General features: G+C 36.4%; 1 protein-coding gene across 2 annotated transcripts; it reads left to right on the top strand.

The window, feature by feature from the left end:
• The first annotated feature begins 549 nt into the window (after positions 1-549).
• LOC109082113 (NACHT, LRR and PYD domains-containing protein 12-like) lies at positions 550-14,739 on the top strand. Of its 2 annotated transcripts, XM_042750976.1 has the most exons (15): positions 550-639; positions 1,462-1,569; positions 1,820-1,927; positions 2,099-2,159; positions 3,321-3,510; positions 3,756-5,490; positions 6,297-6,470; positions 7,608-7,781; positions 8,059-8,232; positions 8,635-8,808; positions 9,969-10,130; positions 10,581-10,733; positions 10,829-11,002; positions 11,150-11,323; positions 14,562-14,739. In XM_042750976.1, exons 1-15 carry the CDS (start codon positions 566-568, stop codon positions 14,737-14,739), a joined length of 3,813 nt encoding a protein of 1,270 aa, XP_042606910.1. In that variant the 5' UTR covers positions 550-565. The 2 variants fall into 2 exon arrangements, with proteins under 2 accessions (XP_042606910.1, XP_042606911.1); XM_042750977.1 differs by lacking the exon at positions 6,297-6,470.
• Positions 14,740-16,451: the final 1,712 nt, after the last annotated feature.

Here is a 16,451-nt window from a genome sequence, read left to right as displayed (position 1 = left end):
ATAGTATGTACATGTGTAACAGGACTACTATAAATTTAGTAATTGGTATGAGCCACTGCAGTAATTTAAAAATATAATGTAGCTTAACTAGCTTCTAGACTTTAAGACTAACTGAACTGCTTTATTAAATCTGTAAAATAAAAAGGACCTTCTTGATTAATTGCTTGTGATTCCTGTATCTTTGACGTTTTTAAATTGTTTTTAATCTGAAAATTCTAAAAGTTCTGAATGCTTTGGCTTTTTTGATGTAGAAAATAACCCCATGGCTATGTTTTAGGCATGTTTTACTTTCTAAAAATACCCAAATAAATTCTACATTTTTCTTCCCACTGGAATAAATGTATAAAGGTCTTTTGTTTAAGAATAAATTCATTTGTTTTGAAACCTACTGTACATACATCTGATGGTGGTTAGATCAAATCTTGTGACCAGATCAGATTTCTTTCATTTTCTTTGCTAACTGGCTTAACTGGCCGTACAGGTTTTATAACCTATGCCTGAACTGATCAAAGGAACTGACTGTTTTTTTTGTGTTTTAGTGTGATACAGAGACATTCTCGTGTCCATGAAGAATAATGCATGTTATGCAATGGAAAGTCCACCTTGCTTTAGTTCAGAAGACTTTTGTGCTGATGTCAGGTATTTATAGTCTTTACACATTCATAACAACAATCACATGCATATTAACTGAATGAAATCATTACTTGTTTCTTACTCTCTTTGCGGTGCTGATTTCAAAAATGGTTTCTGTTTTTCTCTGGAATGTGACACTTTGTCACAAGATATGATTCATTTCATAGCATTTTTGCTTTGGACTACCATTTGTAAGGTGAAAAGTTTTCTATTCTCCCTTAATCTGCCAAAAGACATGTATTCCCTGTCATCCCTGTCTTCTTCTGAGCCAGATTATGACAATATGTGCAATTCTCAGTCCATGTATGAATGATTCTCAAGACATTATTTTACACCTAATCTTCCACTTTCCACTTTTTTCCTCACTCCTTTGCAGATTGTTGGTTAAATAATACAATATTTTTGAATACTTTCAGGTGCACAGTTAATACATATACATGTATATAGTTTGACTAATCTTATCTTATGTTAAGTCTGTACATGATGGAAAGCTGTACATGATGGAAAGAACTCTGGATCATCAAATTAAGTAATGTAGGCTAATTAATTATTATTATTATTATTATTATTATTATTATTATTATTATTATTATTATTATTATTATTCAAATCAGCAGAATTTTTATTTTTTCAAAGTGCAGGGCTATGTAATCTGTCATAAAGAATAGAGAAATTTAGCAGACACTGTAATCAGAAGCAACATTAGAAATAAGGAATATAATGATTCATCCTAGTATGATAATGCCCCTACTATACATTTATCATGCAATGTCACACCCAAGAAACCTCTCCAGTGCCATTTGTATCACAAATTTCTGCTGTTTTTAGTCTGACTGAGGAAGAATCTCCTGGACCCAGCTGTGTGTCCATGAAGACTGATGCATCAATGGATTGTCCATTTAAATTCAGTTCAGGAGACCCTTCTGCTGATGTGAGGTGAGGACAGTCTCAGGTTTAGGATACCTAATTCTTACTAAATGCTATAATTCTAGTCATGCAAGCATTACACATTTTTATATGATGGTGGCTGTGCTGTTAAAGTGATTTATAGTCTGAATCTGATTTTATAAGTTTAAGGGTATGCTAAATTATTTTAGTCTTTTTTTTGTTCCTTTTTAACAAAAGATTTTACCTTTTTAAGATAATGAGAGTGCCAAATACATCTCAAATTGTTACTGTGTTTTAGGCTGACTGAGAACGATCCTCCTGAACCCAGCTGTGTGTCCATGAAGACTGATGCATCGATGGATTGTCCATTTAAATTCAGTTCAGGAGACCCTTCTGCTGATGTGAGGTGAAAACAGTCTTGTGGTTTTAGACATACACTAACTATGTGTTATAATTTATGTATTTGTATTTTTACAATAAACTAATTTACTGTACATGTACAGTATGTTAAATACTGTATGTATTTAATGTCTGAATAGATCTTTACCATAAATCTTAATGTTCTGACTATCCACAGTAACAAACAGGATGGGTCAGTGTCTTCGATTGGAAAGAAGCAGCTGGGCTCCATTTTTAAGGTAAGGGTGTTTTTGCATGTGTAAATTAAACTAAATGGAAAGTCTGGAAAGATGAAGTGACTGGGTGTCATAAGTGACTTTATGATCACAAACATTCATCTACCTATTGAAATGAGGATATATATATATATATATATATATATATATATATATATATATATATATATATATATATATATATATATATATAATTTTTTTTTTTTTTTTTTTTTTTTTTTTTTTTTGCTTTATGGACATCCACCAAGATGATAAAAAAAGATTAAGGAAATCTAATTAATTACATTATTTGCCTATATTAATATTTTCTAAGAAAATATTTAAAAAACATTAAAATGTGGTAGCGTCACACTCTGAGTAGAGAGGAACGAGGAGACGCAAAATACACAAAACAATCTTTAATGGAGTCCAGGAACAGGGTACATCTAACACAGGGAATCACAGGAAACACACGTATTGTAGCGACAAGTAAACCTGACAAACAAGAACTTAATGAACTAGGGCTTTTAAAGACAGTATAATAAGGGAGGAATGAGACACACCTAGGATAAAATTAACACAATTAACAGGAGACAGAAACTAGGTCACAGAGCAAAAACAAGGCAATGTTCTACGGAATTAATAAACTAGCAGTCATTAGACCATTACCCCTTTTGATATCTTGTCTTTTTCTTTTTCTGGATAATATGGAACTTTTTTACACCTTGTCACAACTGCACCAACTGTCTTACAGTGGCTAGGTTCATATCTATAAGACAGGCAACAGTTCATTAGCATTGATAAATCCAAATCTCATTCTGTCACTTTTTCTCATGGAGTGCCTCAAGGATCTGTCCTTGGTCCACTTCTATTCTTAATCTACAACATGAAATGTATTATTATTATTATTATTATTATTATTATTATTATTATTATTATTATTATTATTATTATTATTATCATTATTATTATTATTATCTTTTTTCATTGTGAATAATTTTGTTGTGTGATGAATTGTGATGTGAAATGTGTTATTAATTTTTTTTTTTTTTTGGTTCAGGTACAAACAGCAAGTAACTTAACGTGATTCATTCTGATGCTGACTCTGCTTGTAACACTGGTAGATTAATTCAGCCTTCCTGTTAGTAGATGGAGATTAATTGTTTGAATATTCTCTGGTTTCAGAAGCTTGAGGACACAGTCATTTCTCTATTGAAGAAAGAGCTGATGAGGTTCAAGGCACTACTGAGCTCAGATTACCCAGTGTCCTCAGGGATAGAGGAAGAACATCAGCTCAGAGAGGAGTTTCTGAGGATCATACTTCACACCCTGAGAAAGATGAACCAGACAGACCTTGCTAAAACACTACAGACAAGTGAGCACTCATGTGACTTTTATATCTTTCAGAGGAAAGACAGTGGTTGTATTAAGTTTTTGTAAAGCTGTTCACACTCTGTTTTACTTGTAATATTATGCATTTCCATGTGAAAGAGGATATACAACAAGCAAAATATGTAGGTCAGGACTTTATACATTGAGAATTGATTAGAAGAAGATTTTGCATTCCTTAATTTAGGAAACTTAAACAGAAACTGTTATTTCTCTTCACCTGTTTATCAGAGCTGGCCCCTTTGTATGTGAAAAAGCACAAATCCAGACAAAAGGATACCTTTCAACGAATAAATGAAGGAATTTCAATGCAAGGATACTCGCTTCTGAATGAGATCTACACAGAACTCTACATCACAGAGGGAGGGAGTGGAGAGGTCAACAATGAGCATGAAGTGAGACAGATTGAGAGAACATCCAGAAGACCAGAAATGCCAATCAAATGCAATGACATCTTCAAAACCTTACCAGCACAAGACAAACCTATCAGAACCGTGCTGACTAAAGGAGTGGCTGGAATTGGAAAAACCTTCTCTGTGCAGAAGTTTATCTTGGACTGGGCTGAAGAGAAAGAGAATCAGGATATTCACTTTGTGTTTCCACTTCCGTTCAGAGAGCTGAATTTGATGAAGGAGAAAAACATAAGTCTGATGGGGCTTCTGTATCAGTTTTTTACAGGTACAGAAAAGCTGAGATCAAAAGACTTTCATGACTTTAATGTCCTATTCATCTTTGATGGTCTCGATGAGTGTCGACTTCCTCTAAATTTCCGGAACAATCAGAGGTTGTGTGATGCAACAGAATCAGCCTCAGTGGACGTGCTGCTGACCAACCTCATCATGGGGAATCTGCTTCCTTCTGCTCTCCTCTGGATCACCACTCGACCAGCCGCAGCCAGTCAGATTCCTCCTGAGTGTGTCGACCTGATCACAGAGGTACGAGGCTTCAATGACCCTCAGAAGGACGAGTATTTCAGGAAGAAGATACACAATGAGAGTCTGGCCAATAAAATCATCACACACATCAAATCATCAAGGAGCCTCCACATCATGTGCCACATCCCAGTATTCTGCTGGATTACAGCCACTGTTCTAGAAGCAATGTTACGTGAATCAGAAAGCGGAAAGAACCCCAATACTCTCACTCAAATGTTCACACACTTCCTGATCTTTCAGACCAAACTGAAGACCCAGAAGTATGAAGGAAAATGCGATGTGGATCTTCAGCAGACCAAAAAAAATCTTCTGTTACTGGGCAAACTGGCTTTTGAACAGCTGGAAAAAGGGAACCTGGTCTTCTATGAGGAAGACCTGAAAGAGTGTGGCATTGATGTTAGGGAAGCGTCGGTGTACTCAGGAGTTTGCACACAGATCTTCAGAGAGGAGTTTGGGCTGCACTTGGGGAAAGTCTTCAGCTTTATGCATCTGAGCATTCAGGAGTTTCTTGCTGCTGTATATGTGTTTGTGTCCTTTGTCAACAAAAATATCTTCACTTCCAAGTCAAAAATGCAGGAGTTTCTAAAGAGTGAAGTGGACAGGGCCTTACAGAGTGCAAATGGACACCTGGACCTTTTCCTCCGTTTCCTTCTGGGTCTATCACTGGAGTCTAATCAAACAGTCTTTCGAAACCTTCTGAAACAGCGAGGAAACAGCTTTCACAGTGGACAAGGCATTGTTAAGTACATTAAGAGGAAGATTAAGGAAAATCCCTCTTCAGAGAAATCAATCAATCTGTTCTACTGTCTAAATGAATTGAATGATCATTCTCTGGAGCAGGAAGTACAAATATTCCTGAAGAGAGGTAAAAGTGGTATTTCCAACCTCTCTCCTGCTCAGTGGTCAGCTCTGGTGTTTATGTTGCTAAACTCAGAAAAGGAACTGAATGAGTTTAAACTGAGTGAATATTATCCATCTGAAGAATGTTTACTGAGGCTGCTGCCAGTGGTAACAGCATCCAGGATAGCCGAGTAAGTCATTTTATATAAATTCGAATTAGTCTTTTCATTAATGAAATATCCGATGTATTGACAGCAGCCACAATACTGTAAAGTCTTACAGTTCACACAATCAAGATGAAGGTTCATCCATCACATCTTAATTAACCAACAGCAGCTTTTTCCTAACTGCTTTTGACTGAATAACTTTTGTAGTTTTAAAAACAAGCTTAATTAATTCAGTGAAGACTATGCAGTGTTTTATTTTACATTTGATGAATTAATTAAATTTCACTAGTATTTCTTACTTGAATACTACTGTTAGATAGACCTACCTGAAAAACATTTCAATTGTATATTTGTTATATTGCATTTATTGTCCTGTAATTTGTAATTTGCTTATTTGTTTTTATATTATTACTGACTGTTTACTGTCTTCATTAATCGTTTGAGATCTTTATACTTATATCAGTTAACCTAGTAGGCTATTAGCTTTTGCTGTGATATTTAGAATTGAGGATTGTTGAGTTTTTACTGGTAAAAAAAAAAAAAATCATAAATCATATTGTGATTTATGATTTTGGTCATATCGCCACCACTAGCTTGTAACATAATATAGATTAAGATTAAGCATTTCTTGAACTGGGGTCTGGCTAAAATGAGAATCAATAGAAAATTTGTAAATTGTGAAAAAAAAAGAAAAAAAAAACCTAATTGTAAATGTATGATAGGCTTACAAGTTCCTTCTAAAATCAGCGTTATAGTTTATCTGTGTGCATACCCATTAATTTCCTGTCGATAAAACACTTTAATTTGCGGATATCATTTCTTTCATATAGTCTGAATAAATGTCATCTCAAAGATGAAAGCTGTTCAGCTCTGGCCAAAATTCTCAGCTCATGCTCCTCAAGTCTGAGGGAACTGAACCTGAGTAACAATAACCTGCAGGAGTGTAGAATGAGGGTGCTCAGTGCTGGACTGGGAAGTTCAACCTGTCTTCTGGAGACATTAAAGTAAGATATTATATATATATATATATATATATATATATATATATATATATATATATATATATATATATATATATATATATATATATATATATATATATATTATTATATATTTATTATGTATATATTTGTGTGTGTGTGTGTGTGTGTGTGGGTGGGTGGGGTGGGTGGGTGGGTGTGTGTGTGTGTGTCTCTATGTGTGTGTGTGAGACACTTTATTTCTCAGAAAGCATGACCTATGTTAAAGTGAAAATGAAAATTTTGTCATTATTAACTTACTCCCATGTCGTTCCAAACCCGTAAAAGCTCAGTTTGTCTTCAGAACACAATTTAAGATATTTTGGATGAAAACCGGGAGGCTTGAGACTGTCCCATAGACTGCAAAATAAATAACAGTGTCAAGGTCCATAAAAGGTATGAAAGTACCTTCTTCTGTGTCATCTGCGCCACAAGGACATCCTTGTGGCGTGGATGATACAGAAGAGCATACACAGCATACGGTGATATGGAGAGACACAGAGGAGACCGTTGACAAAGGAATTGTTGAATAAAGTCATTATTTTTGTTTTCTTCGCTTACAAAAAGTGTTCCCGTCGCTTCATATAACCCAGATTGCACAACTGATGGCAGATGGAGTATTCGGACAACGACTTTCATACCTTTTTTGGACCTTGACACTGTTATTTACTTGGCAGTCTATGGGACAGTCTCAAACCTCCAGGTTTTCATACATAATATCTTAAATTGTGTTCTGAAGACAAACAGAGCTTTTATGGGTTTGGAACAACATGGGGGTAAGTGATTAATGACAAAATTTTAATTTTGGTGTGGAGTATCCCTTTAAATTCTTTTAAATTGCAATTTGTTATTCCTTAAATTCCTCTCAACAAAAAGAGAGATAATTCTTCTATTCTAAATTGTGCATTTTTACATATGATTTCTTGGCAAATGTACATCATTCTTAGTTGTGCATGGTAGACTTAACTACAGAAGAAAAGAAAAAAAAATTTAGTTTTAAACTTTGCAAGTTATTCTAGGTGTAAATCAAAATCTCTGCTCTGGGTCCAATTTGCATTGTGTACATCTTTTTCCATCTTTGCATTCCTTCTCTAAACAATTTCTTTGTTAATTTCACTGCAGGTTATCTAATTGCTGTATTCGAGATGAAGGTTGTGATGCTCTGGTTACAGCTCTGAGATCAAACCCCTCACACCTGAGAGAACTTAATCTGAACACAAACACACTGGGAGATTCTGGAGCAAAGTTGCTTTCTGCTCTGCTTGAGGATCCACAGTGTAAACTGGAGAAACTACAGTGAGTGATATTTCTGCAGTGTAAAGGCATTTGTAGATATTTTGAAGATAAGTGGATTTATATTTTTCTATTCTATCACAATTATGTATGAAATTATCCATTTTTACTAGTATGCGTATGGAAAAACTGTATCATATTTTTATAGTTAAGTTACAGAAAGAGAAAATGTAGGACGTAAATATAAAATTGTTTTGTCGAGTGAACATAAAGAGAGGAATTTTAATGCAGTGCTCTTTTAAAATCATGATTAATGTAAGGATTTTTTTTTTCTCTACAGGCTGTCTCACTGCAGTATTGGAGAGGAAGGTTGTGCTCTTCTGGTTTTAGCTCTGAAATCAAACCCCTTACACCTGGAAGAACTTAATCTGAGCTTTAATAAACTAGGAGATTCAGGAGTGACACTACTGTCTGCTGTACTGATGGATCCACAGTGTAAACTGGAGAGACTAAAGTGAGTGTTAATAGTCTCTCATATTATAGTTAATGTTTAATAAAACATTTTCCATAGTCTAATGTGGTGGCTCAATAAATTGCATTGTGTGTGAGTGTGCACGCGCGCGTGTGTGTGTGTGTCCTGTAATGGACTAGCCATGTGTCCAGCCTTCAGGCTGAGATACTATACTGTTTGGAGAATGGGTGGATTGATGCTTATTTTGTGTTAAAATAAACGCCTCTGTATGGCCTGATGACACATGAATTTAATACAGATGACACTGATCATGGGTAAAATATCCTTTGGGTAAACTTTCCTCCAGCTAAATGATAATTATATCCCAACATACTTATGATTATATTAAATGCTATAATAAGAAAAAAAAAATTAAGAATTATTTTTGCTTTATTTGTGCTACAGGCTTTCCACCTGCGATATTAGAGAGAAAGGTTGTGCTGCTCTGGCTTCAGCTCTAAAATCCAACCCCTCACACCTGAGAGAACTCAATCTGAACTATAATAAACTAGGAGACTCAGGAGTGAAGCTGCTTTGTGCTGGATTGGTGGATCAACACTGTAAACTAGAACAACTATGGTAAGTGTAATAATTTACCATTCAGACTGAATGATTATAGAATCATAAAAATTATTATAGAAGTCAGGGTTATCATCACATTCATAACTCTGACTTCTCTAATCATTTTATTCGATCCATCAGCTGTTCTATCACCTTTTGCCTCAGCTGTCACCTGACTGAGAGTTCAGCAGAGTTCAGGCAGTGAGACATGAAGAATATTTCTAGATGATTCATTTAAGCTAAGACCAGAATAAAAAATAAATAAATAAAAAATAACTTAAATCATCACAATATATGTAGTATGTACATCCCTTCATCACAGGACACAGCAGTGACTGTTGTTCAAGATTCAAGATTCAAGATTCAAGATTTTTCTCACAGTTTTTGCCATCAGGCTACGGAAGCGCTTACCAAATGGCAGCAAAGTGAAAGAGACCGTTGCTAGGGTGGTTTGGGTCCTTGATGATTTTAACAACTCTGCTTTTGCAGCGTTTGAGGTAGATGTCCTGCAGAGAGGGGAGAGCAGACCCTGAGATGCGCTCAGGGTGATTACATGATTATCAATGTTCTGACTGCTGCAACTGGGTGGTTGATTGGCTGTTTCTGGTTTGATTGGTTGTGTTCAAAGTGGCCGTAGAAAGAGTTTAACTCGTCAGCCAGCTACGGGTCTGCTCTCACAGCTGCAGAGGATTGATTTCCAAAGGCACAGATGGTCCTTAGTCCCTGCCACATTCGTCGGGAGTCATTTAGTTGGAAATGGGACCCTATGCGTTCCCTGTATCTGTGTTTTGCAGCTTTTACTGCCCGTCAGAGATCATAGCACAATGTTTTGTACTCGCTCATGTTCCCCGACGAGATACCGCTGTTGTATGCAGCAGTGCGTTTGTTTACTGTGCACGGATTGTTCTGTCCACCCACAGTTTCTGATTTGAGAAGGGCCATATCCCCTGGTGCAGTATTATTCAGATTCAGCTTTATCAGACTTGAGAGGTTTGTTGTGTTGTTGTGAACTGAAGTACCGCTAAAAAAACATCTTTATCAAGCGATTTTGTGATTTGTCAACTATAAAAGTAATTTGGTCCTTAAATGTTTAATTTTTGGAACCAGAGGCATTTTTGTCTGGTGCTTATAATACACACATAACACAGCCATACAGCAGTAACCTCTGCTATCTGTAGGTTGTCCTGGTGCAGTATTGGAGAAGAGGGTCGTGCTGATTTGGTTTTAGCTCTAAAATCAAATCCTTCACACCTGAGAGAGATTGATCTGAGCTACAATGCAACAGGAAATTTTGCAGTAGACCTTCTCTATGACCTACAGAATGATTCACAGCATAAACAGTGAGTGATAGATGTTGTGCTGAATGTGATTGAACCATGTTCACGAAAAACATTTAGAATTATGTTCGCATGCTGCTATACATACCGTTGTTGTGTTAGAGAACCACACCACAAAACTGTAGCATTATTCTTCTAGTTCAGGGGTGTCCAGTCCTGCTCCTAGAGGGCCGCTGTCCTGCAAAGTTTAGCTCCAGCCCCAATTAAACTCACCTCAACCAGCAAATCATGGTCTTCAGCATTACTAGAAATCTTTAGGAAGGTGCCCCTCCAAGAACAGGATTGGACATCACCTAGTGGCAAATAAAACAGTCTAGATTTAATAAAAAGTAGAACTAAAACAGGCACGCATAAGCACAAGCCCTTTTACAGTCCTGAGTAGAAGTAGTTGCTAAGCATTAACTTATAATGGTCAAAATGAAATGTCCTTAACTGCAGACTTTATTCCTCCAGAATTGAAGATTGTCCTGCTCTGACCTCAGCTCTGAAATCAAACCTCTCAAGCCTGATAGAGCTGAATCTGAATAATACTGCACCAGGGGATACAGAAGTGGAGCTGCTTTCTGCTCTGTTGATGGATCCAGACTGTAAACTGGAGAAACTACAGTGAGTGATATTAGTATAGTACAAGTAATGAAAAAGTAAACATCATTGTAAGGTATCATAACATTTATATAACATTTTTGTCTTTCTCTCTGCAGGTTATCTTGCTGCTGTATTAGAAATGAAGGTTTTGCTGCTCTGGTTTCAGCTCTGAAATCAAACCCTTCACACCTGAGAGAACTCAATATGAATAAAAATGATCTAGAAGATTCTGAAGTGAGGCTGCTCTCTGATCTACTGAAGGATCCACACTGTAAACTGGAGAAACTACAGTGAGTGATGATAATTTAGTATAGTAATAAATAATTTAAATGTAAAATGACATAATTGAATGGACATGATCTAGCTTATACATTTGTTAAACATCACTGTAAGGTATCATAACTGTTATATAATGTTTTTTGTCCTTCTCTCTGCAGGCTGTCTTGCTGCCGTATTAGATATGAAGGTTTTGCTGCTCTGATTTCAGCTCTGAAATCAAACCCCTCACACCTGAGAGAACTCGAACTTAATGAAAATCATCTAGAAGATTCTGAAGTGAGGCTGCTCTCTGATCTGCTGAGGGATCCAAGCTGTAAACTGGCGAAACTTCAGTGAGTGATACTTTATTTGACCAATAAGGAACAAGAGGCCATGCATTATTGTAAATATAGTCACAACACATGGCCAGGTATTCATACATTTTCACCCTGCACCGTAAGTGTTTACACAGAGTGTTCAAGGAAGACAATTAAGACAAGAGATTCAAATGTAGTAAAACTGGGGTTGTACAAATGATAATCATTCCATCAAAAAAAGGCTACTATACTACTTACCACAATCAAACCATGGTTTTTGGTAAGGGGTTACTCGCTTCAGTTGATCGTGTTCTTACAACATTCCGTTATAATCAATGGCTACATTTACATGCACAATTTTTGGTTCAATCGGACTGAAATCATTCCGATTGATGAATCTGAATGTAGTGTTTACATGAATGCTAAATAAAGTAATCGGGTTGAAGTGCGCGTATAATGTCAATGTCAAATGCACACACTGCAGAAATATAGAGTTTCTCACCGTTTGCACATAATAACCACCCTCCTACACAGTTTCTTTATTTGTTTTTAACAGCAGAATTAATATTTATGCATTTATCAAAATTTCATTCCGATCGAGCTCAGTCGGATCGATTAAGCTGTTTACATGAAGGCTTTTCAGTCCGATTGAACCGTCAATCTGATTACAAACTGATTATTTGGTTGCATGTAAACGTAGCCAATGAAGTTCTCTGCACTGCAGACTGAATCTATTTTTTATATTGTGTCTACACTTTGTTTGCTATAATGAGAGAATTCACGAGGGTAACTCGGCAATGAACAAAAAATCTGGTGTTTCAAGCACTGAGTGAATTCCAACTCAAATGCCTCTGATTGGCCATTGCATTCAGGAAATCAACAGATGTCTGTGACTGGATACATTGCACAATGCTGCACACACATTTTAAATAGAAACATTTGAGGCTCTCCAGAGTGCAAACACAAATATGCACTGGATCGTTGCCAAACATGATTCGCCAATATCAGATGGGGCCCCCTGATTCCTTGGGACCATTAGCCACCACTTATCTCACTTATTGGTTAAAGGGTTATTTCACCCAAAAAAATCAAAATTAGGCTGCATTTTACACACCCCTGAGGCATCTTAGGTGTATATGACTTTCTTCTTTCAGATGAATCCAGTCAGTTATATTAAAAATTGTCCTGGATATTCCAAGCTCTATCATTGCAGTCAGCAGGTGTTCTGTTGCTTCAGTCCAAAAGAAGTGAAATAAAAAAGCGCCCATCCATAAAAAAAGTGTCCACACGGCTCCAGGGGGTAAACAAAGGCCTCCTGTAGCGAATCGATGCGTTTTTCTAAGAAAAATATCCATATTCAAAACGTAATAATAATAATAATAATAAACTTTATTTTATATAGCGCCTTTAAAAGTAGCATCTCAAAGCGCTTTACATAAAAATATAAAATTTAAAGATACACATAACAGTGCAGGCAGTAAAAAACTAACCAAACAATACAATAAAAAGCCAATATAATAACAAACGAAGTAATCACATAAAAGCTACCCTAAAAAAGTATGTTTTAAGGGACGATTTAAAAACACTAAGCGATTCTGCATTCCTAATCTCAGAGGGCAGGGAATTCCACAATTTAGGAGCCAAAGAAGAAAAAGCCCAATCACCCATAGTTCATAGAGTCTTGAATGGCAAAGTTAGAGAGAGAGATACCAGAAAATGCAGAAATATTTAAGGAGGAGGCAGCAGAAGTAGGGGTTAACAATGTGGTTATGTATATTATCAATTTTGCTGCTAAAAAACTCCAAAAACATATTACAAAGGTGAGTTGAAGCAGGAACATTAGAGAGAAGCAGCTCTGGGAGCATAACGTATGAGGTCGACATTGCCCATGTGCCGGTGAGTCTCGTAAAAACCAAAGCACAGGAGCAAAGGAAGCAAAGTTTCCTTACTTTAGCAAAGGAAAACCAGTCTCCTCTTGGCTTATATCGAAATCCTCCGACATTCTTCTTTACAAATCCTCGTTTTGTACTTCTAATTACTGACCACTGTTTTGTTTTGATCTCTCCGCTGCATTTCTGCATGCGTCTCTTCTGAGCGGCGCATGCACAAAGATGACCTCATACATAATTCTCCCAGAACTGCTTCCGTTTCCATCAGTGAGCGCAAGCTAGATTCAAGTGATTATTACGTTTTGAATATGGATAGTTTTCTTACAAAACTGCATCGAGTCACTACAGGAGGCCTTTGTTCACCCTCAGAGCCACGTGAGACACTTTTTTTTAATGGATGGGCGCTTTTTATTTCATTTCTTTTGGACTGAAAAAAAAGTGAAAGTGACATACATACAGCCAAGTATGGTGACCCATACTCAGAATTCGTGCTCTGCATTTAACCCATCCAAAGTGCACACACACAGCAGTGAACACACACACACCGTGAACACACACCCGGAGCAGTGGGCATCATTTATGCTGCGGCGCCCGGGGAGAGGTTGGGGGTTTGGTGCCTTGCTCGAGGGCACCTCAGTAGTGGTATTGCCGGGCCAAGACTCGAACCCACAACCTTAGGGTTAGGAGTCATACTCTCTAACCATTAGTCCACGACTTCCCTGCAATGCAACACTTGCTGACTGCAATGATAGAGCTTGGAATAGCCAGGACAATTTTTAATATAACTCCGACTGGATTCGTCTGAAAGAAGAAAGTCATATACACCTAGGATGCCTCGGGGGTGAGTAAAACACAGCCTAATTTTCATTTGTGGGTGAACTAACCCTTTAAGACTACACCTCCACATGCCTATTGAACTATGTAAGATGTATTGCTTATTTAAACCAAACATGAATTGAAGCTACTGTGACAGGTAAATGGGAAGAAGAATTTATGCATACAAAGGATGCTCCATTGTTTCCTTGCTCAAGCATCCTTGGTAAGCTTCACCTCCTCGTGGTGTTATTAGACAACTAAAACGTCCTTTTTCGTGGTGGACTTTGAACAGTTTCCAGGTCACGAAGGAGCACTGAAATGAGGATGCAGAATTTAAGAAATGAGAAGCACCATATGTTTGTCTTTTACTGTTATTGCATCACATTTGATACAAAAAGTGTGCCTAACACAGCAAGATGTCAATTTGTTTGCTTGGAAAAAGTGTTTGAGAAACCTATAATTATTTTTACAATTCCTGATGGTGACACTTTTTGATGCACTTCAGCTTTAATTTATGTGATTTGAGCTGTACACATGAAAAGTTTTTTTTTTCTTCTTTGTCTCTGCAGGTTGTCTAACTGCTATATTACAAAAGAAGATTGTGCTTTTCTGGTTTTTGCTCTGAAATCAAACCCCTCACACCTGAGAGAACTCAATCTGAGCTATAATTTTCCAGGAGATTCCATAGTAAATCAGCTCTCTGGTGTACTGGAGGATCCACAGTGTAAACTTAAGAAACTACAGTGAGTGACATTTTTTATAACGTTTATATTTACACAGCTACCAATGCATTTTAATAAACAGCAAACATGTTTATTTTGTAAAAGATATTTGCAAAACGTTCTCCAGTGCTTCCATAAATCCAATTTATCCTAAACTAACTTTTCATCACTAAATGGGAAAAAAACTACCCTCTTTAAAAATTACATTTATGTAAAAAAAAAAACTACCCTCTTTGTTGAACTGGCCATTTTTCCCTGAAGTTCTCCAGTGCTTCCATAAATCCAATTTATCCTAAACTAACTTTTCATCACTAAATGGGAAAAAAACTTATGTTTTTGTTCTTTTTTTGGTTCTTGTTTTTTTTGAGATTTTTGTTTTTGATTTTTTTTAACTCGGGGTTTACGTTTTTTCTTTTATGATACACCTCTGCACAACTGCTCATTTTTCCTGAACTGTGCATTTGCATTTTAGAAACTCGGGGTTATACCGGTCCTCCTCAGAGGAGGTCAAGTTTAAGATTTACTTGTAAATATGAAGATACATTTGTATAGCTCTGACTGATTTTAAATTTCAATTTCAAAATTTCCCTTCTCTGTCTAAGAAATTGTTCTTCCCCCCTGCAGACTGGAACACTGCTGTATTCGATGTGGAGGTTGTGCTGCTCTGGTTACAGCTCTGAGATCAAACCCCTTTAAATTTCAATTTCAAAATTAGAACGCTGCACCACGAGAAGACTTGAGCCTGACCCGTGAGGGAAATCTGAACACAACACCACTGGAAGATTCTGGAGCAAAGTTGCTTTGCCTGCTCTGCTTGAAAGGATCCACAGTGTAAACTGGAGAAACTACAGTGTTCCGTGGTCCAAAGTACTTGTTTTTTTTCGGATATTGGTCATTTTGAAATATATATAATATAGAAGGAATTATTATTATAATTACACACGAAAGTTGGAGTGGTTTTATTATATTGTCATTTTCTACTTTAGATTTGTGGAGTAGCATCACATGCTGCACGAACAAACACACAAACAAAACCATGTATTACTGTGCCCAATGCATGCAAATGAGAAACTGTGGGATTTGTGAAGAAAAAAAAGTTCTATGAATAACTCCAGGCCCAAATGCATGCAAATACCAGAAAGAAAAAAGTCTTAAATAAACTCTGTTTATTGCATTTGTATCATGTTCTTGCAAATGTAAACTTTTTGAACTATAATTTTTACTCAGTTTGTTGTTTTTGAAATAAAACACCCAAAACAGACCCATATCTCTTTTTTAGCATTTTTTTTAATTTTTTTTATTGTTATATGAATTGTTTTTATTGGTGTGGCTTCAGCCCTGAAATCAAACCCCTCACACCTGAGAGAACTCAATCTCAATAATAATGAATTAGGAGATTTAGGACTGAAACTACCTTCAGACCTGAGATTATTCTCTTTACACTTGAGGGTACTCAATCTATATAAACTAGAGGAACTACAGTGAGTTTATTGATTACCTTGGGAATTATTTAGGAGATTTAGGTGGAACTCAAAATTAATTTAATTAGGTGTGATTCTCCTGTGTGTGTGTGTGTGTTGTGTGGTATAAAGGTTTTGTGTGTGTGTGTGTGTGTGTGTGTGTGTGTGTGTGTGTGTGTGTGTGTGTGTGTGTGTGTGTGTGTGTGTAATTTGTTCACTTTTGATAATGATTATGATACAGGAAGTGTTAATGTTTGTCCTTTTTCTTCAATGCTTT

Source organism: Cyprinus carpio, chromosome B23, assembly GCF_018340385.1.
Source record: "Cyprinus carpio isolate SPL01 chromosome B23, ASM1834038v1, whole genome shotgun sequence".
Lineage (NCBI taxonomy): Eukaryota > Metazoa > Chordata > Actinopteri > Cypriniformes > Cyprinidae > Cyprinus > Cyprinus carpio.
The sequence above is the reverse complement of the archived record's forward strand: the minus strand, read 5'-3'. Positions and strand labels throughout refer to the sequence as shown.